The sequence below is a fragment of the Chiloscyllium plagiosum genome, chromosome 23 (assembly GCF_004010195.1).
Source record: "Chiloscyllium plagiosum isolate BGI_BamShark_2017 chromosome 23, ASM401019v2, whole genome shotgun sequence".
NCBI lineage: Eukaryota > Metazoa > Chordata > Chondrichthyes > Orectolobiformes > Hemiscylliidae > Chiloscyllium > Chiloscyllium plagiosum.
Window position 1 is genome coordinate 4,026,527 of NC_057732.1, and position 27,273 is coordinate 4,053,799.

General features: G+C 42.8%; 1 protein-coding gene across 1 annotated transcript in view; it reads right to left on the reverse strand.

Annotated features, from left to right (window-relative positions):
• Nucleotides 1–27,273, reverse strand: part of plxnc1 (plexin C1) — a 125,811-nt gene that overhangs the window by 37,215 nt on the left and 61,323 nt on the right. The window contains exons 13-19 of the mRNA XM_043713333.1: nt 22,159–22,298; nt 20,670–20,858; nt 15,712–15,802; nt 12,307–12,504; nt 12,055–12,210; nt 8,630–8,735; nt 595–696 (exon numbers count right to left, since the gene is read on the reverse strand). Coding sequence (XP_043569268.1) covers nt 595–696; nt 8,630–8,735; nt 12,055–12,210; nt 12,307–12,504; nt 15,712–15,802; nt 20,670–20,858; nt 22,159–22,298 — 982 coding nt within the window. The remainder of the gene's footprint in view (nt 1–594; nt 697–8,629; nt 8,736–12,054; nt 12,211–12,306; nt 12,505–15,711; nt 15,803–20,669; nt 20,859–22,158; nt 22,299–27,273) is intronic.

Below are 27,273 nucleotides of genomic sequence, written 5' to 3' on the forward strand. Positions count from 1 at the left end.
CAGAAGTTAGCACAGGAGCTACAGAGGGCCAGAGTGGTCGGACAGAGTCATATGTTGTCACAAGGGATATCAGGTGACATCTAGGAGTGGAAAGAAGGTCATGTATGAGATGGGGCAGGGTGCGAGGATATGTGGGGAGTGGATGTGAAAGGTGAGGGCTGGAGGCAAGGTTTGGGTATCATTATTTTTCCATTGGGTGGCCGTTCAGTGCCCGTGCTGGGTTGCAGGACTTGTACCCAACCCACATCTGCAGCCAGCAGCTCTCACTCTCATCCCAGGAGTGCTCAGCCTGCTTCCCAAAGTAATGAAAATTCAATCTTGTGGGTATCTGGCAAGTGCCCTCTTTGTTCATTTTCAACCTGGAAACAGAAATGAGAGAGGCCTCCAGGAGGTTGGGAATTATCCCATCATTGCAAATGCTCAGGTAATAGTTTGCTTTCAAATCCCAGGATGGTGGTAGGTCTGATGGGAATGCAGGGATGCAGTGTTTGCAGATAGAAAATAATCCATACTCCAAAGCAATTTATACCAGAGACTGCCTCATGCTCAGTATAATATTGAAACTGTCAGAGTTCAACATTTGCAATGAGTTACCTTCACGAATCTGATTTCGGAACTGACTTTCCAGAAGTTCCATTTGAATGTTTAGACGCTCAGAGTACTGCTTAGCCTTCTGGCTCATTGCCCAAAAATAACCTGAAGACAAGCAAATTCAATCAAATGTCAATCAAACAAAAACAGGAGATTCCACATCAGATCAGATTAAATACTGCAGGAGTGATTCTGACAAAAAAAAACCCAACAATATCGATCTAACTGTAGCAAGAATTTGAGATTCTTAGACCCGTAGTCTAGTTACTCGACAATAATACAGTGTGCGTCAAAGATACACAACAAAAAAGCTTATGTTGCAAAAACCTTTCACAGAATGTGGTGTCACTGCCTGGTCAGCATTTGTTGTCCATTCCTAATTGATGCGGGAAAAGTAGCATTTTTTCCTAGAATTAGATTTTAAAGTGGTGGTGAGGTGCCTTTTTGAACCTTTACACTGACAGTGTTGTTAAGGCTGAAGGTTCAGGAGTTTGCGGTAATACTGCAGGAACACAGATACTGAAGGTGGCAGTGGCAGGAGATAAGGTGGTAAAAAAAGCCTATGGCCTGCTTGCCTTCATTGGAAGAGGCATTGAGTATAAGTATAGACAAGTTATGTTGCAGCTTTATAGAACTATTGTTAGGCCGCACTTGGAATATGGAATACAGTTCTGGTCACCACACTACCAGAAGGATGAGGCTGCTTTAGAGAGGGTACAGAAAAATGTTTACAAGGATGTTTCCTGGTATGGGGGATTTTAGTTATGAAGAAAGCTTGGTAAACTGGGTTTGTTTAAAAGACATTAGTAAGGCACGTTTTTCACACAAGATGAGTGCCTGGAACAGAGGTGGTGGTGGAAGTAGACACAATAGCAGCTTTCAAGAACCATCTGGATGAATACTGTATATGAATAGGAAGGGAATAGAGGGATACGGATCCTGTAAGTGAAGACAGTTTTAATATGAAAGGGCATAATGTGTCAGCGTGGGCTTGGATGGCTGAAGGGCCTGTTCCTGGGCTGTATTGTTCTTTGCTCTTTTAATTAAATTTCCATGTCAGGATGGTGAGTGACTTGGAGGGGAACCTGCAGGTGTTCCAATGAATCTGTTGCCTTTGTCCTCTGAGATGATAGAGAGGGCATCTCTGTCTTGCTGAGCTACTGCAATGTATCCTGTAGATGGTACATATAGAATCATTAAACCTCTACAGTGTGGAAGCAGACCACTAATTCATCTCACCTTCACATCTCTGGACACAATGAGAAATTTCGCATGGTCAATCCACCTGACCTGCACATCTTTGGACTGTGGGAAGAAACCGGAGCACCCGCAGGAAACCCACGCAGACCATGGGAAGAATGTATAAACTCCACACAGATAGTCACTCAAGGGTGGAATTGAACCCAGTCTCCCTGAACTTATCCCAGTGAAACACTGAGCCTTTGTACTGCTCTGAGTTGCCTTCTGTGTTTTAGTGATGGAAGGAGTGAATATTGAAGGTGGTGGCTGGGGTGCCAATTAAACCAGTCTCTTTCTTTTGAATTGCACTGAGTTTTGCTGGAACCACATGCATCCAGACAATCGGAGAGTTTATCATCACACTCCTGACTTCAGCTTTGTAGATAGTACACATGCTCTGGGGAGTCAGGGGCGACATGTGGGGAGGCATAGTGAGGTACCTAGGCACAGAAGGTGACCAAATCTTGACTATGAGGCAGATATTTTAAGGAGATTTTTAAGGACAGAGAGATGTAGGAAGGCAAATAGGCTTAAGGTGGAAATTCTAGATATTACAGCCTGAACAACTGAAAACGCGCTGGCCATGAGTAGAGTGATTCAAAATGGAGTGTGCAAGATGCTACAATGAGAGGAGCATTGCAGTCTCACAGGATTATGGGGCTGCAGGAAATGACAAAGGTCAAGAGGGGGAAGATCATGGGTGGGCTGGAATATGAGATAAGAATTTTAAAATTGTGAGATGTGAGATAAGAAGTCACTGAAAGTCAATGACCATGGAAGTGGCAGGTGAGTAGAATTTAGAGCAAGTTTAGATACAAGCATCAGAGTTTAGGATGAGCATACATTTATGTCAAGTGGATAATGGGAAACTGGTCAGGGCAGCATAAGAATAATCAATTCTACAAGTAACTCAGGCAAGGTCACAGAGCAGCTGAGCTGAGTGAGGGTCCTAGTCGAGCTGGAAGGCAGCAGTCTGAGTGGAGGTATGGCTATACCATCAGACACTCAGTTTACACAAAAACCCTGACTGGAGGGACTCAAAGAGTAAACTGAGGGAAAGAGCAGCTTGACATGGCATCACACTCAAGGGGATTCAATGAGGAACTGAGAAAACATACTAGAGAAACAAATATGGATTTTGAGAAGACTCAGGGCCAATATAAAGGGGGAAAATACCAAAGTCTTTTAAAAACACACCAATGGTAAAATGAAGAATTGGGCTGATCAGGAACTAAAAAGGGGATTTCCGAAGTGGCAATGGTCATGGCTGAGGAGTTAAATTAAAATTTTAACATCTGTCTTTGCTAAAGAGGGCCTGCTACCCAGATCACATTGACAGGGGAGGCACTCTAATGGGGGATGATAATGAGTTCATGGATAACACGAAGATTGGGCAGGTGGTTGAAGGTGAGGAAGGTGAAGGAAGATATTGATGGATTGGTCAAATGGTCAAATCAGTTGTACATGGTATTTAACCCTGGAAGGGTATGAGGTGATGCACTCAGGAAGAACTAACAAGACATGGGAGTACTCAATGAACAGAAGGCCACTAGGAAGGTCAGAGAGATTTTGGGATGCTTGTCCACAGATATCTGAAGGTGACAGGTCAGTTTAATAGGCTGTTATGAAGGCATAGAGGATGCTTGGCTTTAACAGTTGTGGAGTAGATTATAAGGACAGGAAGGTTATGTTGGAGCTGTACAACATTTTGGTTAGGCCACAGCTGGAGTTTAGCGTGTAGTCTATAGGAAGGATGTGATTACACTGGAGAGGGTACAAAGGGGATTCATCAGGATGTTGCCTGGGATGGAGCACATTATTTGTGAAGAGAGATTGGATAGGCTTGGGTTGTTTTCTTTAGAGCAGAAAAGGATGAGGGGACATAATAGAGGTGTAAAAGATTATGAGGGGCATGGACAGGATGGATAAATAGCAGCTGTTCCCCTCAGTTGAAGGGTCAATAGTGAGGGAGCATAATTTTAAAGTGAAAGGCAGAAGGTTTAGAGGGGATTTGAGGAAAACAAAATTCACCCAGAGGGTGACGGGAGTATGGACTGACTCGGAGGTGGGAAAACTCATAACTTTTAAAAGAACCCAGATGAGCACTTAAAATATCGTAACATTCAAGGTTTAGGGGCCTAATAATGGAAAGTGGGATTGATAGGAAAGACAGGTCAGCATAAACCGAATGGACCAAAGTGTCTCTTCTGTGCTTTATGACTGTATGACTCTCTAAAAGAGCTCAAAATTAATAAGGAGAAAATATTGGATAGACTGCTAGTACTTAAAGTTGACAAGGCACAGGGACTGGCTGAGATGCATTGAAGGATATTGTAGGAAATAAGAGTGGAAATTGCAGGTGCACTCACCACAGTCTACCAGTTTTTCCCAAACTCAGTGGTAGTGCCAGAGGGCTGGAGAACTGAAATTACACCCTTGTTGTAAAAGGATTGTAAGCAAAAGTCCCACAATTGCAGACCAGTCAGTTTAACTTCAGTGAGTGGGATAACTTCTAGAAACAATTATTCAGGATAGAACTATGGGAAAAGATTAATTAGGAAGAGCCAGCATGGATTTCTAAAGGAGAAATCAAGCTATGTCTAATCTGATATAGATCTTTGAAGAGATAACAAAGGCTCAATGAGGTTAATGCTTTTACATAGAAACAGGAGCAAGAGTAGGCAATTGCGTGACATCCTGTGCCATTTACTAGGACCATGCTGATCCTCTACCTCAACACCATATCCCCACTTTCTCCCCATACCACTTGAAGGCTTTAAAATATAACAATTTATCTATGTCTTTCCTGAATATATTCAGTGACTTAGTCTTCACAGCCGACTATGGTAGAGAATTCCATGCATATATAGAATTCTACTTTTTGAGTGAGAAAATGTTTCTTTATTCCAATCCTAAATGTTCCTCAGTTACTTCAGTGTTACAGCACACAGGGATTTCCAGATGCCATTTGACACAGAATCACACAACAGACTTGTGAAAAAAAGTTAAAACATGTGGAATAAAAGGGACAGAGGCAATATTGATCAGGTGTAAGGAAACAAAAGGTGGTGGTCAATGAATAGTTTTCAGGCCGGAAGAAGATTTGTATTGGGGGTACTATAGGAGGAGCAGTGGGACCATTGCTTTTCCTGAATTTTAAATTTAATGTTGATCTTGCTCTCTGTGCACCTGCCCTGCAGCCACAACACTGTATTCCTTGCTCTGTTTTACTATCCTAATGCCTGTACTGAACACAAAACAAAACTTTTCACTGTAACCTAAGTATGTGACAATAATAAATCAAATCAAATCAGAGATATCTAGATCTTATGTGCAGGGGGTAATGTCAAAGTTTGTGGATGAAAGAAACTTGCAAGCATTGTAAACTGTGAGGATGACCGTGTAGAATTTCAGGAGGACATTGACAAAGAAGCTGATGGGATAGACAGATGGTCCTGATTGAGCTTTTTTGAACAAGTGACAAGGATTATTGATAAGGGAAGGCCTGTAGATGCAGTTTTTAATGGACTTTAGTATAGCATTTGATAAAGTCCCACATGGCAGATTGGTACAAAAACTAAAATTACACGGGATGCAGGGTAAGTTGGCTTGATGGATACAAAGGTGGCTTGGTCATAGAAGACAGAGATAGTGGTGGAAGGGTGTTTTTCAGAATGGAGACTGGTAATTAGTGGTGCTCCACAGGATTCAACCTTAGGTCCTCTGTGTTTGTAGGATATATAAATGATCTGGAGGAAAATGTGGGTGGTCTTATTAGTAAGTTTGCAGATGACACAAAGACTGGTGGAGTTGCTGATAGTGCCGATGACTGTGAAAGGATACAACAGAATATAGACAGATTGACAACTTGGGCATAGAAATGGCAAATGGAGTTTAATCCAGACAAATGTGAGGTGATGCATTTTGGAGATTAAAATTCAGGTGCGAATTATACTGTAAACGGCAGAACCCTTAGGAATGTTAACACATAGGCAGATCTGGTCATGCAGGTCCACAGCTCCCTAAAAGCGGCAACAAAAGTGGCCAAGCTGATTAAGAAAGCAGATGACATGCTTGCCTTCATTGGCCAGGGCATGGAGTACATCAGTTGGCAAACTATGTTGCAGGTATATAAAACCTTTGTTAGGCTGCTATCGGAGTATTGTGAGCAGTTTTGGTCACCACACTACCAGAAGGAAGTGGAAGTTTGGAGAGTGTGCAGAGAAGGTTCACTAAGGTGTCGCCTGGTCTCAAGAGCATTGGCTATGAGGAAAGGTTAAAATGTCTAGGATTGTTTTCACTGGAAAGATGGTGGCTGAGAGGAGTTATGAGAGGCATAAATATGGTGGATAGTTAGAGGCTTTTTTTCCGTGGATGAAGTTTCAATTACAAGGGGGCACACGTTCAAAGTGAGAGGGGTAAGTTTAAGGGAGATGTGGTAGGGAAGGTTTTCACACCGACAGTGGTAGGAGCCTGGAACGGACTGCCAGAAGAGGTGGTGAGAGCAGGTATGTTGGTGACATTTAAGAGACATCTGGATGGTTACATGAATAGGGAAGGAATAGAGGGATATTAACTGAATAAGGGCAGAAGGTTGTTTTTTTAGTTTAATGAGGTGCAGGTTTAGAGGGCCAAAGGGCCTGTTCTTCTCTTTGTTCTTTGTCAGTAGATTAGATTAGATTAGATTCTCTACAGTGTGGAAACAGGCCCTTCGGCCCAACAAGTAGATGAAGTTCGATGTGGAAAAGTGTGAGGTGATACACTGTAGTAGAAAGAATTTTGGCAGAAAATATAAAAATGTGGTTACAATACTTAAGGGGGTGTAGGAACAGAGGGACCTGGGAGTATATGTCTACAGATTATTAAAGGTGGCAGGACAGTGGAGACAGCACTTAATAAAACATACAGCATCCTTGGCTTTATTATTAGGAGCACAGAATAAGATGATGCTGAACTTACAGAAGATATTTGTTAGACCTCAACTGGAGAACTGTGTACCATCCTAGGCATCACAGTATGCAAAGGACATGATCACTTTTGAGAAAGTGCAGAGAGTACAATATTTACAAACTGGTCCCAGAGATGAGAGACTTCAGTGATGAGGATAGGTTGAAGAGGTTGGATGGGCTGTTCTTCATGAAAAAGAGACAGCGAAGAGGAGATCTGATGGATGTTCCCAAAATCAAGAGAGGTCTAGACAGAGTAGAAAGGGAGAAGCTGTCCCCGCTTATAGAAGGATCAAGGATGAGAGGGCACAGGTTTCATGTGATTTGCAAATATAACAACAGTGATGTGAGAAAAAGCTTTTTCACTCAACAAGTAGTTAAAGACTGGTATGTACTGCCTGGAACTGAGGTGGAGGCAGGTTCAATGAGAACATTCAGGAGGGCATTGGGTGATGCTTTAAATAGGAGCAACATGCAAGGATATGGGGAAAAAGGCACGTGTATGGTCACAAAGTCATGAGGCTCACTGAATCGCCTTTGGTTGCATGAAGGGCTGAATGGCCACCTATGACACTGTAACATTTCTGGGATCTTCAAAGAAAGAAAAACTTGCCTTTATATCGCACCTTCGATAACCACTGGCAGTCTAAATGTGCTTTACAAACAATGATGGACTTCTTGAATAGTAGTCACTACTGTAATGTAGAAAACATGGCAGCCAATCTGTGCACAGCAAGCTCCCACAAACAGCAAAGTGATAATAAGTGGATAAGAAGATTGAGGGATAAATGTTGACCAAGACACAAGGAAGAACTCCATGTTTTTCTTTGTAACAAAACCACAGGATCTTTTAGGTGTCTTGAGGAAGACTGATAGGGCCTTGATCTTTCCACTAAAGTCTGCATCTTGCAAATTATCACACTACCGACAGCGCCACAGCTTAATCCTTAGGAAAGGAAAGCGAAGAAAATGAGGTGGTGGTTTTAAACTACATTAGGATGAAGGATAGGTTTGTTGAGGAGAGGATGATGACAGCAGATTTGAAGGACTAGGGAAACAGGCGTAAGGAAAAGGGAATCATGAGCAAAATCAGGAAGCAAGTAAGGAAGCTGAGTGTTCAACAGTTTGTTTAAAAGAGGATTGTGGAGGGAGGAGTGGGTCTTATGAGCAAGAGCACGTAAGAGAGGACAGTGCAGGAGGTGGGGTGGAATCTAAAGACAGACTCAAGTTCAGGCGGGTAAATGTTGCAGATGTTTGTCACAATGACTTAGGAGAGAGAGAGAGACAGAGAATGCACGGGAGAAGAAGCTGAACAAACGACTTCAATGTAAAAGCATTAAACTACAATGGAAAAATGACATTATAAACTTACCAGTCATTCTGACAAATTAATCAACATCTACGGAGCAGTATGATGATACATTAATTTATCCATCATCGTACAAAACAAATTCAATAAGCAGCATCCCATAAATAATGATTTCTTCAGGTTTTCACAAGGTACTGATGGTCAGTCCTTATATTCCATATGCTTCAATTATTATATTTTTCTATTCATCCATCCAACTCCAATTCAGGCATCTTTCTTTCAACTACCCATCCAGCTCTTTCTCTCTCTTCATTTATCACTCATTTCATCCATTTATCCATTCTCTACACCGTTCCATTTACATTCCCTGATCATCCCTCCAGCCCAGATATCTGTCTATCCAACCCTTCCTCAAAACCATCCTCTGCAGACCAAGAGAAACCACTTAGAAAAAGATAAAAGAGAAAAGGAGCAGGACCAAGAGTGATTAGTCATTTTGTAGAAATGCTTTGAAATTTTAACAAAACGTACATTAAATACTCACCAATGATGAAAAGGAGCAGCATAACAGGTATCAAAATCAGTATAGCAAAAATGGACTTGTTGCTGGTTGGTGAGCTTAAATGTTTCACATAATCACCGACTTTCACCTAATAAGAAAACACAATTTTAACGTATTTGGGATGTATTCTACCACATTCCACCAATTTAACCTGAGTTATATAAACAGGTGTGAAGTCACTAAAAGGAAATATTTATGATTTGACCAGAGAAATTACTCTTCAATATTTATGATGAATGTTCTCTGACTAGATATGACTTCTGGGGTGTGCAGAATAATGGAGGAGGCATTCCCAGGGCTCAGAATGGAGCAAGGTTCATTTTGGAGCTCAGTATGGTGCAAGGTTTTGGCTTGGTGAGCAGACTGCCTGTCTGGGTTACTTTTAACTTTGGGGCCTCACTTACATCCTATTGGTCAGCTGCACATCTTCAGGATGGGTGAAGAAAGGTCATCAGTTATTTGCCAATGGTTGAAGACAAAGAGATCCCGTGGCACAGTAGGTACACCACTACCACTGAACCAAGTGCACCAGTTTCAAGTCCTCCTCCAGGACTTGATGACCAAGGAAATTTGTAACATGGGCCAAATAGTGAGTTTCAGCTCATAAATCCTTCCAAAACATGCCAATGGCAGGCAGTAAGAGTGGGAGAGATTCCTCGGCAGGTTGGAGGCTCATCCATTCCTATCCATGGCTCTAGCCACAACATTGTTGTTTTCCTTTATTGGGGCATGCCCGGCATTTGTTGCAGAGAATTGAGGAGCTAACAAATAGGAAGGCAGATGCAGGAGAAGTGGGTAAAAGGGGAACTTTTCAATAGGATCCCAATAATGAGAGTTTGGGAGAGAGCTATTGTAAACTGAGAAGGACAAAGAGACTTTCCAATGAAAGTCCATCGATTGCTGAAGGTAGCTACACAGGTATCTAAGGAAGCTTGCACTGGCATTGGAGAGGGTCCAGAGGATGTTCACAAGAATGATCTTGGGAATGAAGGGTTTGTCATATGAGAAGCGGTTGAGGACTCTGGGTCTGTACTTGAAACCTACAGAATACAGGTAGCCCTGGATTGGGTGGACATGGAGAAACTGTTTCTGCTAGCAGAAGAGACTAGGAACCAAGGTCACAGCTTCAGAGTGAAGGGACAACCCTTTAGAACTGAGATGAGTAGGAATTTCTCCAGTCAGAAGGTAGTTAATATGAGGAACTTATTGCCACAGAAAGCTGTAGAGGCCAAGTTATTATGGATTCAAGTGTATTCAGAGATAAATAACTTCTGAATTAGTAAGGGGATCAAGGGGTTATGGGAAGAAGGCAGTAGAATTGGATTGAGAAATATATCAGGCATAATCAAATGGCAGAGCACATTCAATGGGCTGACTAGCCAAATTCTGCTCCTATATATTATGGTCTTCAGGTAGATAAAGTGATCAAGAGGAGATTGAACAGTTTATCAATTTCACTAACACATTCCACACCGATCTGAAGTTCACCTGGACCATCTCAAACACCTCCCTCCCTTTCCTGGACCTCTCCATCTCCATCAACGGTGACCAACTCAACATGGACATCTTCTACAAACCTACCAACTCCCACAGCTATCTGGACTACAACTCCTCCCACCCTGCCTCCGTAAAAATGTTGTCCATTATTCCCAATTCCTCCACCTCCGCATTTCCCCCAGGGAAGACCAATTACACCACAGAACACACCAGACGGGCTCTTTCTTCAAAGACTTCAATTTCCCCACCCACGTGGTTAATGGTGGCCTCCAGTGCATCTCATCCACTTCCCACACCTCCATCCTCGAACCCTACCCCTCCAACCACAACAAGGACAGAACGGCCCGGTCCTCACCTTCCATCCCACCAACCTCCGGATACATCACATCATCCTTCGCCATTTCTGTCAACTACAAATGGACCCCACCTCCAGAGATATATTTCCCTCCCTCCACATCTGCTTTCCGTTAACACCATTCCCTCCGCGACTCTTGTCAGGTCCACGCCACCGACCAACCCACCCTCCCTTCCCAACACCTTCTGCTGCCACCACAGGAATTACAAAACCTGCGCCCACACCTCTCCCCTCACCTCCATCCAAGGCCCCAAAGGACCCTTCCACATCCATCAGTGTTTTACCTGCACTCCCACACATGTCATTTACTGTATGCGTTGCTCCCGATGCAGTCTCTTCTACACTGGGGAGACAGGATGCCTACTTGCACAGTGCTTTAGAGAACATCTCTGGGACACACACTCCAACCAACCCCACCACCCTACGGCTGAACACTTCAACTCACCCTCCCACACCACGAAAGACATGCAGATCCTGGGCTCCTCCATCGCCACTCCCTCACCACCCAACACCTGGAGGAAGATCACCTCACCTTGGGACCCTCCAACCACACGGGATCAATGTGGATTTCACCAGTTTCCTCATTTCCTTTCTCCCCACCCTATCCGAGTTACAACCTTCCAGTTTGGCATCACCCTCATGACCTGTCCTACCTGAACATCTTCCTTCCCACTTATCCGCTCTACGCTCCTCTTTGACCTATCACATTCACCCCCACCTCCATCTACCTATCGCATTCTCAGCTACCTTTCCTCCAGTCCCACACTCTTCCCATTTATTTCTCAGATCCCTTGGCTCACAAGCCTCATTCCTGATGAAGAGCTTATGGTTGAAACGTTGACTTTCCTGCTCCTTAGATGCTGCCTGATCTGCTGTGCTTTTCCAGCACCACACTCTCGACTCTGATCTCCAGCATCTGCAGTCCTCACTTCCTCCCACAGTGTCTGTGTCAGCTCTCTAAAGAAAGAACTATTCGATTTGTCCCATTCTCCTTCCCCAAAATCATGTAAATCTTCCCTTTTTGAGCATTTATCCAAACCCCTTTTGAAATTTACCATTGAATCTGCTTCCTCTAAATGTTCATGATGTGAAGATGCCAATGTTGAACTGGGATGGACAAAGTCAGAAGTCACATGACACCAGGTTATAGTCCAACCTGGATTTATTTGAAATCACAAAGCTATCCCTTCGTCAGGTGGAGTGCCTGTTGGACTATAAACTGGTGTCATATGACTTCTGACCAAATATCCAATTCACTGGATAACAACATCTCATCTTTCTTCTAGAGCTTTTGCTGATTGCCTTAAGTTTGTGAATCTCCTGCCAAATGTTAACAGTCTTTCACTAGAATTCTATCCTAGTCCTTCATCAATCTTGAACTGATCCATCAAATCTCCTCTTCACTGTATCTTCTTTAAGTAATTATTCTGAGCTCTTTCTAAGGCCCTGATTGTCTTTCTAAAGGACTGTGGCCAGAATTGGACACAACACTCCCACTGAGGGCCAACCAGTGATTTGTGAAACAATCTGATCATACCCACCCCCTTGAACTTACTTCCACTTTGGATATTGAAGAGTTGGACTCATTCAGTTCACATTTTATCTTCTCTTCTGTCACCTCTGTAATCTTACATTTTGTTCGACCTCCCTTGCTTCTCAGAACAGAAATTTTCACTTCGCTTTTGTCAAGTTGCAAATTATCTTTCTTTTTCTGTAAAATAAATAAGACAGGAAGGCTAGAGAGAGCCTTAAGACAAATGAGACCTGAAGAAGGGCCAAATAAGTGAGGAAATTAAATAATTTTTACCACCACAGATATCAAAGATTTTTGGTCATCAAAAGTCATTGAGAAATTGTAGAACTCAGGGTCCTCTTGGTATGTCATATTGATCTCTTGCTGCTTTATTATTGACATAGTGAATAACATGGGATGCGTATCCAGGATTCCCCTGCCCTTCACAGATGGTGTGTCACAGACCCAGACCAAATTACGACGTGTACAATTCTGTCCCACAAACAGAGAAGATTGATATAGGATAAATAATGTAAAAGATTAACTTATGCATTTGCCATTAATATAAAAGTGAATCAGTTCCATTGCAACTAAATACAGTGAAGTCACTGTGAATCAAATCCAAGGGGTCCCACAAAATTGTGCTCAACGAAGCTTTGAAGGCTCCCACAGGACACAATTTGCCAACAAATGTTGGCAGCAAAAGCTGGAAGAACAGCACCTCATTTTCCACGAGGGCACCCTGCAGCCTTCTGGACTCAATATCGAGTTCAACAACTTCAGGGCTTGAGCTCGCCTATGTCCTTACCCCAACCCCCACACACCAGGCCTTGTTATCACATCATTTGCTAAACACACAACCTGTTGTTAGACACTAACAGTCACCATTAATAGCCAGTCTCTCACCCTGCCTGATCATTATCCACTCCTGTGCCTCTCCAACTGTCCTCTCTCTCTTTGGGCTCTATCCCCACCTATCATTTACTCCTTAGCCCCTCTATCACCCTATCTTCTGCATAAAAGCCAATATTTTCCAAGCTACCATCACTTCTGAGGAAGAGTCACTGGATCCGAAATGTTAACTCTGATTACTCTCCACAGATGCTGCCAAACCTGTTGAGCTTTTCCAGCAATTTCTATTTTGGTTGCAAACAAATGTGCCTGTCCGGCATTCTGTTTTGGAATGGTCGACAAACTCAATGATAGAATCTCCCACTTTGCCACATCAAATTCACTTGCTCTCTGATAGGCAGAATTTTAAACTTTACACCTGCTCACAGAATTTAGGTTTCTCCATAGCGAGATTTCAGTGTCAAATGGGTTATTTTTCTGTCCAGGGTCCCAAGGCTCTTGTGTGGGCATTGCTGTCGTGCAGTTGGTTGCTGTAGTCTTGTGGCAGGCTTAAACTAATCCAGAGTCAGTTAATTCAGAATTTCCATTTATTGCAGACATCATAGAATCATAGAGATGTACAGCACCGAAACAGACCCTATGGTCCAACCTGTCTCTGCCGACATCCTAAATTAATCTAATCCCATTTGCTAGCACTTGGCTCATATCTCTCTAAATTCATATACCCATCCAGATGCCTTTTAAATGCTGTAATCGTTCCAGCCTTCACCTTTTGTCAATGTTGTTCAGGAGAATACTGAGATACAGGCTATAAGACTAGATGGGATTGAGGTTCATAAGGAGAAGGTGTTACCAATTTTAGAAAGTGTGAAAATAGATAAATCCCCTGGGCCAGATAGGATTTATCCTAGGATTCTCTGGGAAGCTAGGAAAGAGATTGCAGAGCCTTTGGCTTTGATCTTTATGTCATCATTGTCTACAGGAATAGTGCCAGAATTCTGAAAGATAGCAAATGTACTCCCCTTGTTCAAGAAGGGGAGTAGAGACAACCCTGGTAATTATAGACCAGTGAGCCTTACTTCAGTTGTTGGTAAAGTGTTGGAAAGGATTATAAGAGATAGGATTCATATTCATCTAGAAAGGAATACGTTGATTAGGGATTGTCAACATAATTTTGTGAGGGGTAGGTTGTGCCTCACAATCTTTATTGAGTTATTTGAAAAAGTGACCCAACAGGTGGACAAGGGTAAAGCAGTTGATGTGATGCATTTGGATTTCAGTAAAGTGTTTGATAAGGGTCCCCACTGTACGCTATTGCAGAAAATACAGAGGCATGGCATTGAAAGTGATTTAGCAGTTTGGATCAAAGATTGGCTAGCTGTAAGAAGACTAAGGGTGGTGGTTGATTGGAAATGTTCATCCTGGAGTTCAGTTACTAATGGTATATGCAAGGATCTGTTTTGGGGCCACTACTGTTTGTCATTTTCACTAGTGACCTGGATGAGGGCATTGAAGGGTGGATTACTAAACTTGCGGATGACATTAAGGTTGGTAGAGTTGTGGATAGTACTGAAGGATGTTGCAGGCTACGGAGGGATGTAGATAAGCTGCAGAGCTGGGATGAGTAGTGGCAAATGGAGATTAATGCAAAAATGTGTGAGGTGATTCACTTTGGAAGGAGTAACAGGAATAGAGAGTACTGGGCTAATGGTAAGATTCTTGTTAGCGTGGATGAGCAGAGAGATCTCAGGGTCCTTGTGCATAGATCCCTGAAAGTTGTCACCCAAGTTGATAGGGTTGTTAAGAAGATGTATGGTGTGTTAGTTGTTATTGGTAGAGGGGTTTAGTTTTGGAGCCACAAGATCATGCTACAGCTGTACAAAACTCTGGTGCGGCCACACTTGAAGTATTGCAAACAGTTCTGGTTGTCACATTATAGGAAAGATGTGGAAGCTTTGGAAAGGGTGCAGAGGAGATTTACCAGGATGTTGCCTGGTATGGAGGGAAGGTCTTATGAGGAAAGGCTGAGGGATTTGAAGTTGTTTTCATTAGAGAGAGGTGACTTAATTGAGGCATACAAGATAATTAGAGGGTTAGATAGGGTGGATAGAGAGAGCTTGTTTCCTCGAATGGTGATGGCTAACATGAGGGGAATAACTTTAAATTGAGGGATGATAGATATTAGACAGATGTCAGAGGTAGATTCTTTACTCAGAGAGTAGTAAGGGAGTGGAATGCACTGCCTGCAATGGTAGTAGACTCGCCAACATTAAGGTTATCGACATGGTCATTGGATAAACATATGGATGATAATGGAATAGTGTAGGGTAGATGGGCTTCAGATTGGTTTCACAGGTCAGTGCAACATTGAGGGCTGAAGAGCCTGTACTGTGCTGTAATGTTCTATGTTCTTCTTTGGCAGTTCATTCCATACATGCACTGCACTCTGTGTGGAAAGGATCCCCCTTAGGTCTGTTTTAAATCTTTCCCCTCTCACCATAAATCCATGTCTGCTAGCTTTGCATTTTCCCACCCTGGCAAAAAAGGCCTTGGCTATTCAGCCTATCCATGCCCCTCATTTTTGTATAAACCTCTGTAAGGTCACCCCTTCAGCCTCTGATGCTCCAGGGAAGATAGCCCCAACCTATTCAGTTACTCCCTATAGCTCAAACACTCCAACCCTGGCAACATCATTCCACTGATTTTGTCATTTTGTCACCAGGAATGATTGACAGTCAGCAGAACTGGAGTTTCACGTTATCCAAATTTGACTCAATGAGATTTCACTGTGCTTTATTTGTGATTAACTGAGGAAAGCTACAGTTACTGAAAATCAAATGAACTCACAATTAGATCCTTGGAGTTTCTTGTTAACGAAATTTGCATCCATTGAACCACGTCTAAGTTAATGCCACTTATTGTAATGGCTCGGCCTCCACTGGAAAAAGCAAATTTGGTGTGTCAATACAAAATAAATGTCAGCAGACAACATGGTTATTGGGGCCTTGAGCTGTTTTTGGTATGCTTTTATTCAAGGATATTTTGGTGTAATACTCTATGAAAAGATGCTGTATCAGAGTCTGAAGACTTTTCTACGTAACTCTTTCTAAACAGATTTTAGCTATGTACTGTCTGGCCATCATCATGTGATCACGACATTATCATTTACATAACTTCCAATGAACATGCTCAACAATTAACCTTTTACCCTGCAGTCCCAGGATCCTTCTGTGTAGGATCTGTAATTTGACATTGGGATCACCCTTCTTTTGATTTTTTTTTTCTCCTACAATGCAGGTAGAGACCATTCGACCCATTAAGTCTGCACCAACCAGATGAAAAGCATTTACCATGACTATCCGCCTATGGGACAACTCTGCATGGCCAATCCACATCTTTGGATTGTGCAGGAAACCAGAGCACCTGCAAGGGCACAGACACGGGGAGAATGTGAAAACTCCACAGAGACAGTCATAGAGTTGACCAAGGGTGGAATTGAACCTGGGACCCTGGCGTTGTGAGGCAGCAGTGCTAACCACAGAACCACCATTTTGAATTTGATATTTTCAAAGAAATTGTGCAGACCTGATTTAAAATGAAGCTGTTGCATGTATATTGATATATCCCAAAGTCATATGATTAGAGGTTTTATAGTTACTTATGGACTGATATGTATTTTTACTTTATCCATTCACGTTTTTTTGATAAATTTCAAATATGGCATCTAAATAATTGTATCATTTTGTTCATTCATGGGGTATGGGCCAGGGTTTCATGTTGATCCCTAATTGTACTTAAGAAAGTAGCCTTTCTGAATCAGTACAGTGTGCAGGGACACTTAGTGCCACTGGGAAGGGAGTTACAGGATTTTGACCCAGTGACACTGAAGGAAAGGTGATATATTTCCAAACCAGGAGAGTGAGTGGCGTGGAAGCAAATTTGCAGGTGATGCTGCTATGGGACTTTGGGCATTCGTGGCACGGTTTACAAAAATGTGAGCAATCAGACATTTGTAAGTGACGGTTTATTAAGAAGCAGCAGTTTAAAAAAGTATACAACAGTAACAATTGAGGATGGTTCACTAATATTACAGCCTGATGTTTGCACAAAATGTGTCATCCTCATTAAAGTTATGAAGGCAGCATCTTGCTCTTTAGCTGAAGTCACAGAATCATAGAGATCTATTGCACAGATAAAGGCCCCTTGGCCCATCATAGCTGTGCTGGTCAAAAACAATCACCAATTATTCTGAATCTCATTTTCCAGCACTTGATTGATAATCTTGTATCCCTTGGCATCACAAGTGTGCATCTAAATACTTCTTGAATGTTGAGGGTTTTTGCCTGTACAAACTTTACAGGCAGTGAGCTCCAGATTCCTGCCACCCTCTGGGTGAGACTATTTTTTTCTCACATTCCCTCTAAACCTTGCCTTAAAGTCACTGATCCCTCCATCAATGAGAAAAGTTTCTTCCTGTCTTCCTATCTATACCCCTCATAATTATTTACATCTCAATCATGTTTCCTCTTAATCTCCTCTGCTCTAAGGGAAACAGCCCCAGTCTGTCCAATCTCTCTTCAGAACTGAAACTCTAGCCAAGGCAAGATCGTGGCAAATCTCCTCTCCAGGGTTATCACATCCCTCCTATAATGTGAATTCCAGAACTACACACAATACTGCAGCTGTGACCTAACTAATGCCTTATGCAATTCCAATAGCATTCTCTACTCTTAACACTTATTCCTAAATAATAAAGGCAAATATAGCATATACTTTCTTAACCTCTTTATCCAGCTGTCCTGATACTTTAAGGGACGGCTGTACATGCACACCAAGGTTCCTCTGATCCTTGGCACCTCTCAGAGTCCTACCATCCATCAAATATTCCCTTGCCTTGTTTGTCCTGTCCAAGTGCATCTCCTCACATTTATCTGGATTGAATTCTATTTGCTGCTGATCAGTCCATCTGACCAGCACATCCACATCTTCTTGTAGGTGAAAGTGGGTACTGCAGATGCTGGACATTAGAGTCGAGAGTGTGGTGCTGGAAAAGCGCAGCAGATCAGGGAGCATCCGAAGAGCAGGAAAATCGACGTTTCGGGCAAAAGCCCTTCATCAGGATTCCTGATGTGCTTTTCCAGCACCACTCATATCTTTTTGTAGCCTAAGGCTATCCTGCTCACTACTTACCGACCCTCCAAACTTACTGATAATCCCTCCTATATTCAAGTCTAAATCATTTATAGAAACCACAAACAGCAAGGGTGCCAAGACTATCCCCTGTGTGATGCCACTGAACCTCCAGTCAGAAAAATATCTCGCAACCATCACGCTCTGCTTCTTGCCCATCAGCCAATTGTGGATCCAATTAAACAAATTTCCTTGCATCACATGGCCTTCTATCTTTGCTCTCAGTCTCCCATGTAGCATCTTATCAAAGCCTTGCTGAAGTCCAAAGAAACTACATCAGATGGATTTCCCTCATGAACACACATGTTCATCTCTTTGAAAAGTTCAAACTGGTCAGACATGACCTCCCTTAACAAAACCATGCCAACTGTTCTTGATTAATTCCTGCCTCTCCAAATGCAGATTAATTCAGTTCCTCAGAATTACTTCCACTGGTTTATCCACTACTGGGCCTGTAGTTTCCTGGTTTGTCCCATGCTCCTTTCTTGAATAATGGTATCACATTGGCTGTCCACCAGTCCTCTGTCATCTCTCCTTAGGTAGACAGGAATTGAACATTTTTGCAAGTGCCCATGCTATTTCCTGCCTTGCTTCACTCAACAACCTGGTACACATTTCACCTGGCCCTGGAGATGTAACTTCTGCCGACCCACTCAAAAGCTCCTCATGGTTGCTGTTGATTTCTCGAATAAGAGACCACCTCCCTGCTTTCCATACCCATTCCATCCTTCTCACTACTGAACACCAACACAAAATATTCATTTAGAACCCTATCTTATGTTCTCTGGCCTCCCTTTTGAGATAGCAGTCACAACTGCCTGGCATTTGCTGATTTGTTGTGCTTGAGACTGTTTGATTCTAGTTAAGCATGGGGAGATGGCTGTTCCATGTTCTAAAACAAAAACAGAAATTGCTGGTGAAACTTAGCAGGTCTGGCCACATATGTAGGAAGAAAACAAAGTTAATGTTCCGAGTCCAATGATTCTTCATTGGAACAGTTAGCAGTGAGGAAAATGTGACAGAGTTTGTCGGGTGGAGGAGGTGGGGGGAGGTGGGGAAAGTGGAGATGGAGCCGAGAGAGAGAGAGAGAGAAATATGAAAGAGGTGGGTAAACAAGGAGACTGTGGACAGCAGGCCTGGACAGAGGAAAACCTGAATAAGTGATAATAAGAACTAAGAGGAGGAGAAAATGGGAGGGCAATACTGAAAGCAACCTATATAATGTGATAATAGGTCGAAGAGTAGGTGAAATGGCTAGTCTGTGCTGAAGGCAATTTATAACAGGACTGGGTGTGGGGATGAGTAAAAAACATGGAAGGATGGAATCAGGCTCAAAAGGTATTGAACTCAAATGATGAGTCCTAGAGGATGCAGGGTGGAAAATGAGATGTTGCTTTTCCAGCTTGCACTGGCTCACTGGAGCACTGCAACAGGCCTGCGACAGGGATATTGGCCAGGGACCACGGTGGTGTGTTGAAATAGCACGCTGAACTGGAAGCTCTGAGTCATTTTTGCGATCAGGATATGGGGAGTTCTGCGCAGCGGTCACCCAGTACACATTTTGTCTCCCCAGTGAATGCAGTACACTAGAATGAGTGAAGGGCAGGTAAATTGCAGCTTCACCCGGAAGGCGAGTATGGGGCCTTGGATAGTGAGGAGGGAGGAGGTAAATGGGCAGGTGTTTGCATGGGAAAATGCCATGGGAGTTGGGGAGATGTAAGGAGTGGAGCAAGACTTCCTGAAGGAAATGGTCCCTGCAGAATGTTGAAAAAGGAGGGGAGGGAAATATGTGTCTGGTCATGGTATCCGGCTGGAGGTGACAGAAATGACAATCCTTTGGATGCAGAGGCTGTTGGGATGGTAAGTAAGGACCAAGTGAACCCTATCATTGTTGTGGGAGGGAAGGGAAGGGGTGAGACCGGAGTGCGGGTGATGGGTCAAACATGGCTAAGGGCCCTGTCAACTACACTGGTAGAGAATTCACAGCTGTGAAAAACAAGTGGACATTTCTGAGGGCCCCTGTGGATTGTGGCATTATCAGAAGAAATGTACTATAGATGAAGAAATGGTGAGACTGGGATGGAGTCCTTCCAGGAAGCAGGATGTGAGGGATGTGTAATCAGGGTAACTATGGAGTACGTGGGTTTGTAGTGGATATTGGTGGCCAGCCTTTCCCCAAAAATGGGAAGGAGAAGGGAAGAGAGTAGTTGGAGATGGACCAAGTGAAGCTGAGGGCAGGATGGAAATTGGAAGTAAAATCCATAAATTCTTCCAGTTCAGAACGAGAGAGGGTAGCAGCACCCATGATGCCATCATTGTACTGGAGAAAGCATTGTGGGAGGGACTTGTATAGGACTGGAACAAGGAATGCTCCGTGTACTCTACAGAGATTGGCTACATGGCCACAACTTTGACCTGAAGAAGTTTTGCTGTTTGTTTACCAGACAAGTTACTGAAATGTTAATTGAATTTCAAGATCCGAATGGTTTGGAATTTGGCGCAGAACTCTGGGAAAGATGCAAGGTTCAAATACAAAATCGCCTGGAATAAGATTTGAAACAATCTAAACATACAATTCCTTGTCCTCCCACCCCCACCCCCACCAGGAAACCTACCTGACCCAGGAAACTGTTGGGTGCACCTTTGTAATGGAGATGTGTCTGACATAGTGCAGTACAGCAGATCTGTTCGCCATACAGCTTTTCTCAGAATCATACAACAAACACAGTATTTTTTTACCACGGGATGACTCTGGCAATGTGCATTTTATTGAGGTGTTACTCATAATAGTGCAGCTGCTCGATCTGGGTGAGAAAATACATTGTAGAACAATAATCATTAATAGTCACTGTTGAAACCTAATTTTTTTGTGATTGTTTTTATGATCACGTATCTCTGCTATACAAGAAAAATTCCTTAAACAGATTAAGTACATCATGGTTAGAGTCAGAACGACTGTTACTCTACGTTATAAACACTCTTCCTCTGTAAACAAAGCTAATGTGGATTGCGCATGCTTCACTTATCATTAGTCCAAAAATTGAAGCTATAATCTTTCAGGAGTAAAATAAGTTGATGGAAATGGCAAAATCTGCCCTCTGTCAGCATGACATACATTGTGGTCATGTTCATTGGAATAATAGAATCCCTCCAGTCTGGAAGCAGGCCATTCAGCCAATCAAGTCCACACCGACTCTCTGAAGGGCATCCCACCCAGACCCACCCCTTCTTGTAACCCTGCATTTTCCACTGCCAACTCAGCTAGCCTGCACATTCCTGGACATCGGGCAACTTTGCATGGCCAATCCACCTAACGTGCACATCTTTGGAATGTGGGAGGAAACTGGAGGGCCCAGCAGAAACCCACACAGACATATAGAGAATGTGCAAACTCCACATACACTGTCAACCAATGCTGGAATCGAAGCTGGGTCCCTGGTGCACTGTGGCTGCAGCTATAACCACTGAGCCCCTGAATCATCTGCAATACCTTGAGTAGATTCTCTGCCACCAATCCTTCTTATTGGCATTCTTCTAATTTATTAGCAGCAAAAGGGGATGGATATCTGCACTTAATTTTCAGCAAATTTATGTGTAATATTAATAAATAGAATAGGTTTATTACAGAGTACTTAATAGTTAGTTACATTATACATGAGTTACATAATAGTCTCTTGTGAGACTTCAGACTGGACTTCAGACTAAGTACACATTACTGTTAACTACTGGCAACTGATCCTGCAACACTGATTAACATCGACACACACATTAGCTCCTCCCAAGATCATTCCTTTATATACTGATGGGTGGGGTTTACAATGAATGTCAATTAACCCTTTCAGGTTCTAATTGTCTTAAACAGTTGAAGTTTGGAACTTTCTTCACCAAAAGGCTGTTATTGCTCAATCAAGTGTTAATGTTATACCTGGTATTGATAGATTTTTGAAAGCAATATAAGACAAAGGTCAGTGTGGGTCACAGATGACTTCATTGAAGGGTCGACATCTTGCCCAATTTCATTTCTTTCATGTCATTGCACTAAGTCAAAGAATTATCAAAACAAATCTAAGTATTCTTCTTACTTTGTTCCAATTTTGCACTTACTTGGCTGTAATGAAATCATTTATTCCATTAATGTGAATCTTAGCACTCGCTCCAACATCTAGACCAGTCCCAGTGATGGTGACCCTGGTTCCCCCAGAAATATATACACGGTTCGGTGTCACAGCCGTAACAACTGGTTCCTGGTTAAAAAACAGGTTTAGTAATCATGATCGCTTAGAAAAGGAAACCTCTATAGCACCTTTCATGACCTCAGGATGTCCCAAAATACTTTTCAGCCACCTAAGTACTTGTGAAGTGCAGTTGGTCTTATAATGTAGGGAACAAGGGGAAATCAATTGGCGTCTACAAAAGAGAGTGTGAAAAATGATGAAATAATCAGTTTTTCAGTGATGTTGGCCAAAGAATAAATATTGTCTAAGATCCCGGGTAGAATTGAATTGTTCCTCACGTTGTACTACAGGATTTTTGTACCCTCCTGAAAGGTTTCAGTATAATGTGTGATCTGACTGATAGCACAAACGACACTGTATCACTCCCTCACTGCTGTGTCAACCTTGATTATTTGCTTTGAACCCATAAATCTTCTGGTTCAGCCAGGGACATTAGATTAGATTACTTACAGTGTGGAAACAGGCCCTTCAGCCCAACAAGTCCACACCGACCCGCCACCCACCCATACCCCTACATTTACCCTTTACCTAACACTACGGGCAATTTAGCATGGCCAATTCACCTGACCTGCACATCTTTGTGACCGTGGGAGGAAACCGGAGCACCCGGAGGAAACCCACGCAGACACGGGGAGAATGTGCAAACTCCACACAGTCAGTCGCCTGAGGCGGGAATTGAACCCGGATCTCTGGCGCTGTGAGGCAGCAGTGCTAACCACTGTGCCACCGTGCCGCCCTTGCTATTAGCTGAACCACAGCAAATACTTTCCTAGTCACCCTCTTTATTTGACTGGGAGAAAGTGAGGGCTGCAGATGCTGAAGGTCAGAGTCAAAACGTGTGTTGCTGGAAAAGCACAGCTGGTTGGGCCGCATCCAAGGAGCAGGAGAGTCGACGTTTTGAGCATAAAGTTTTCATCAGGAATGTGGGCTGTATTTGACACCATAATGTCAAATCCTTTACAGGTTCATCGATTAACTGCAAATAAGTAATCAAATGTACTTCTACCACATTCAAATGACTATTGGAACAAGGCCTAAAACTTTATAAGAGCTATATAAGATATACAACATGGGAATTTTGCAGGCATCTCCAGATGTTTATAGTCCAATTGAATTTTCTCTTATTCCTTCTGCCTAATAGAAACAGAAAATAGGAATGAGAGTAGGCCATTCGGCCCTTCAAGCCCGCTCCATTATTCAATACGATCATTGCTGATCATCAAACTCTGTTGCCTATTTCCATTTTTTCCGCACACTCTCTGATCCCTTTAGCTGTAAGAACTATATCTAACTCCTTTTTGAAAACCTTAAATGTTTTGACCTCAACCACTTTCTGAGGCAAAGAATTCCACAGGCTCTAGGTGGAGAAATTTCCCCTCATTTCAGTCCTAAATGGCCTACCCCATATTCTGAGACTGGGACCCCTGGTACTGGATTCCTTGGTCATCAGGAACATCCTTCTTGTGTTTACCCTGTCTAATCCTGTTAGAAGTTTGTACGCTTCCATGAGATGTCCCCGCTCATTCTTATAAACGCCAGAGAATATAAACCTAACTGATCCAGCCTCTCAGTCCTGCCATCCCAGGAATCAGTCTAGTAAACCTTTGTTGCATTCCCCCATCGCCTGAACATCCTTCCTCAGGTAAGGAGACCATAGCCACACACAACACTCGAGGTGTTGTCCCACCAAGGCCCTGTACAATTAGAGTGAGACATTACTGCTTCTGTACTCAAATCCACTCACTGTGAAGGCCAACATACCATTTGCTTTCTTTGCAACATGTTAATTGTTACGATGCTCTCACTTTAAAAAGGTTATTTTGTCCCTGGTTTATTGAAGAGAGGTTGTAAAGGCAGAGCTGCTGAAGAGTCTAAGTTTTCAGAGGCCTTTGGATTTTCTTAAAACAGTTTAACAATGGAAGGGAAATGGCCATTTCACACAGTTCAGGCTTTCTAGATTTTTTTTTAGCTATAGCAGTCACAGGATGAGAGACCTCCGAAGAGTTCATGGAATCATAGGATCATAGAACCCTTATGGTGTGGAAACAGGCCATGAGGCCCAAGAAGTTCACACTGACCCTCGAGGAGTAACCCACCCAGACCCTTTCCTTTACCCTATTGCTCGAGTACAGGAGCAGTGATGTCTCACTGCAATTGTACAGGGCCTTGGTGAGACCACACCTGGAGTGTTATGTGTGGCTCTGGCCTCCTTATCTGAGGAAGGATGTTCAGGCGATGGAGGGAGTGCAGCGAAGGTTTACCAGACTGATTCCTGGGATGGCAGGGCTGAGGGGCTGGATCAGTTAGGATTATACTCTCTGGAGTTTAAAAGAATGAGTGGGGATATCTCATAGAAGCCTACAAAATTCTAACAGGATTAAAGTTGCAAGCTTCAGTAAAGGAGTCCTCTAACTTTCTCTGAAATCTCTCTGGATGTTGTTCCCTCCTGCCTGTAAGAATCTGTTTTTGAATTTACCTTTTTGCCAAGGGGTGTGTTTATGGAATGTTGCTGTATTGGAACAGTTAATTAGTAATAATTACTATATAAGGTCGGTTAAGATTTCCAATAATTAAGTGATTTAAATTCTGCTTTCCTTTGCTCGTGTTTTAACTGTAGTGTTTAAGTAAATTGTGTTTTACTTAAAGCCGAGTGGTTTGACCAGTTGCATCCAACCTGGAACACCCACTTCACATCTGCCTTTAAAATAAGAAAAGGTTAGGGTCTAGGCTAACTTCTTAAAATATTTTGAGGGGGGGGGTCTGGCCTAGTTCATAACATAATGTATAAATACCACAAAAGTTTCTGGAGGCAAACCAGTGAACATATATTGACTATTTATATCAGTTGGACTTTACCAAAGATGTGAAGGGCAAGTTTTTTTATACAGAAACTTGTAGGTTTTTGGAACACTGTACCAAGGATGATGGAGGAGGCAGAAATGACAGGGGCATTTAAAAGGATTTTAGATAAGCACATGAATATGCAAGGAATGCAGTGATATGGACCAAGGGCAGGCTGAAGGGATCAGTTTAATTTGGTGTCGTGTTCGACACAGCATCATGAGCCAAAGGACCTGTTCTTGTGCTGTCCAGTTCTACATTCTAAAACCTTCTTCTCTCAAGTCCAGTCCCACGTAATCTGACAGTATCTGACATGACCAATGAGGTGACTTTGCTATCAATCATATAGACTAAAGTCAGCACACCTTTCTATCTATTTTCCCCACAAGGTCTTCCTGCGAAAGCATCAAAGTTATTTGCCTCAATAAATATTCATGGTGGTGAGTTCCACATTTTCTGAGTAAAGTACTTTCTCCCATTTCCCTTTGAGATTTATCAGTAAACATCTTCAATTTATAGCATTTATTTTTGGAGTCTCCCATAAAAGGAAACATTCCAATCACATCTACCTTTCTAACACATTCATAATTTTCAAAACCCTTAATCATACTTGTGTTGCATAACTGAAGATGATGGAAGAAAGGGGGCAATTGTAAAAGAAGTGCAGCCGGATGCCATTCGTTGAAGGTGGTAGGGCAGGTTGAGAAAGTGGCTAAAGTACTACATGGGATTTTGGGCTTAGTAAACATAGGCATTAATAGACAATAGACAATAGGTGCAGGAGTAGGCCATTCTGCCCTTTGAGCCTGCACCACCATTCAATATGATCATGGCTGATCATCCTTAATCAGTATCCTGTTCCTGCCTTATCTCCATAACCCTTGATTCCACTATCCTTGAGAGCTCTATCCAACTCTTTCTTAAATGAATCCAGAGACTGGGCCTCCACTGCGCTCTAGGGCAGAGCATTCCACACAACCACCACTCTCTGGGTGAAGACGTTTCTCCTCAGCTCTGTCCTAAATGGTCTACCCCGTATTTTTAAGCTGTGTCCTCTGGTTTGGCACTCACCCATCAGCAGAAACATGTTTCCTGCCTCCAGAGTGTCCAATCCTTTAATAATCTTATATGTCTCAATCAGATCTCCTCTGAGCCTTCTAAGCTCAAGGGTATACAAGCCCAGTTGCTCCAGTCTTTCAGCGTAAGGTAGTCCCGCCATTCCAGGAATTGACCTCGTGAACCTACGCTGCACTCCCTCAATAGCCAGAATGTCTTTCCTCAAATGTGGAGACCAGAACTGCACACAATACTCCAGGTGCGGTCTCACCAGGGCCCTGTACAGCTGCAGAAGAACCTCTTTGCTTCTATACTCAATCCCTCTTGTTATGAAGGCCAGCATGCTATTAGCCTTCTTCACTACCTGCTGTACCTGCATGCTTACCTTCATTGACTGGTGTACAAGAACACCCAGATCTCTTTGTACTGCCCCTTTACCTAACTGAATTCCATTTAGGTAGTAATCTGCCTTTCTGTTCTTGCCACCAAAGTGGATAACTATACATTTATCCACATTAAACTGCCATGCATCTGACCACTCACCTAACCTGTCCAGGTCACCATGTAATCTCCTAACATCCTCCTCAAGTTAGTACTTTGCCCCCAATACCATGCGCCCTAATTTTGCTCACTAACCTCCTATGTGGGACTTTATCAAAAGCTTTCTGAAAGTCCAGGTACACTACATCTACTGGATCTCCCTCGTCCATCTTCAGAGTTACATCCTCAAAAAATTCCAGAAGATTAGTCAAGCATGATTTCACCTTCATAAATCCATGCTGACTCTGACCTATCCTATTACTACTATCCAGATGTGTCGTAATTTCATCCTTTATAATAGACTCCAGCATTTTTCCCACCACTGAAGTCAGACTAACTGGTCTATAATTTCCTGCTTTCTCTCCCCCACCTTTCTTAAAAAGTGATACAACATTAACCACCCTCCAATCCGCAGGAACTGATCCCGAATCTATCGAACTCTGGAAAATAATAGCCAACGCATCCACGATTTCTCGAGCCACTTCCTTCAGTACCCTGGGATGTAGACCATCAGGCATAGATAATAAAAGCAAAACAGTTATAAAAC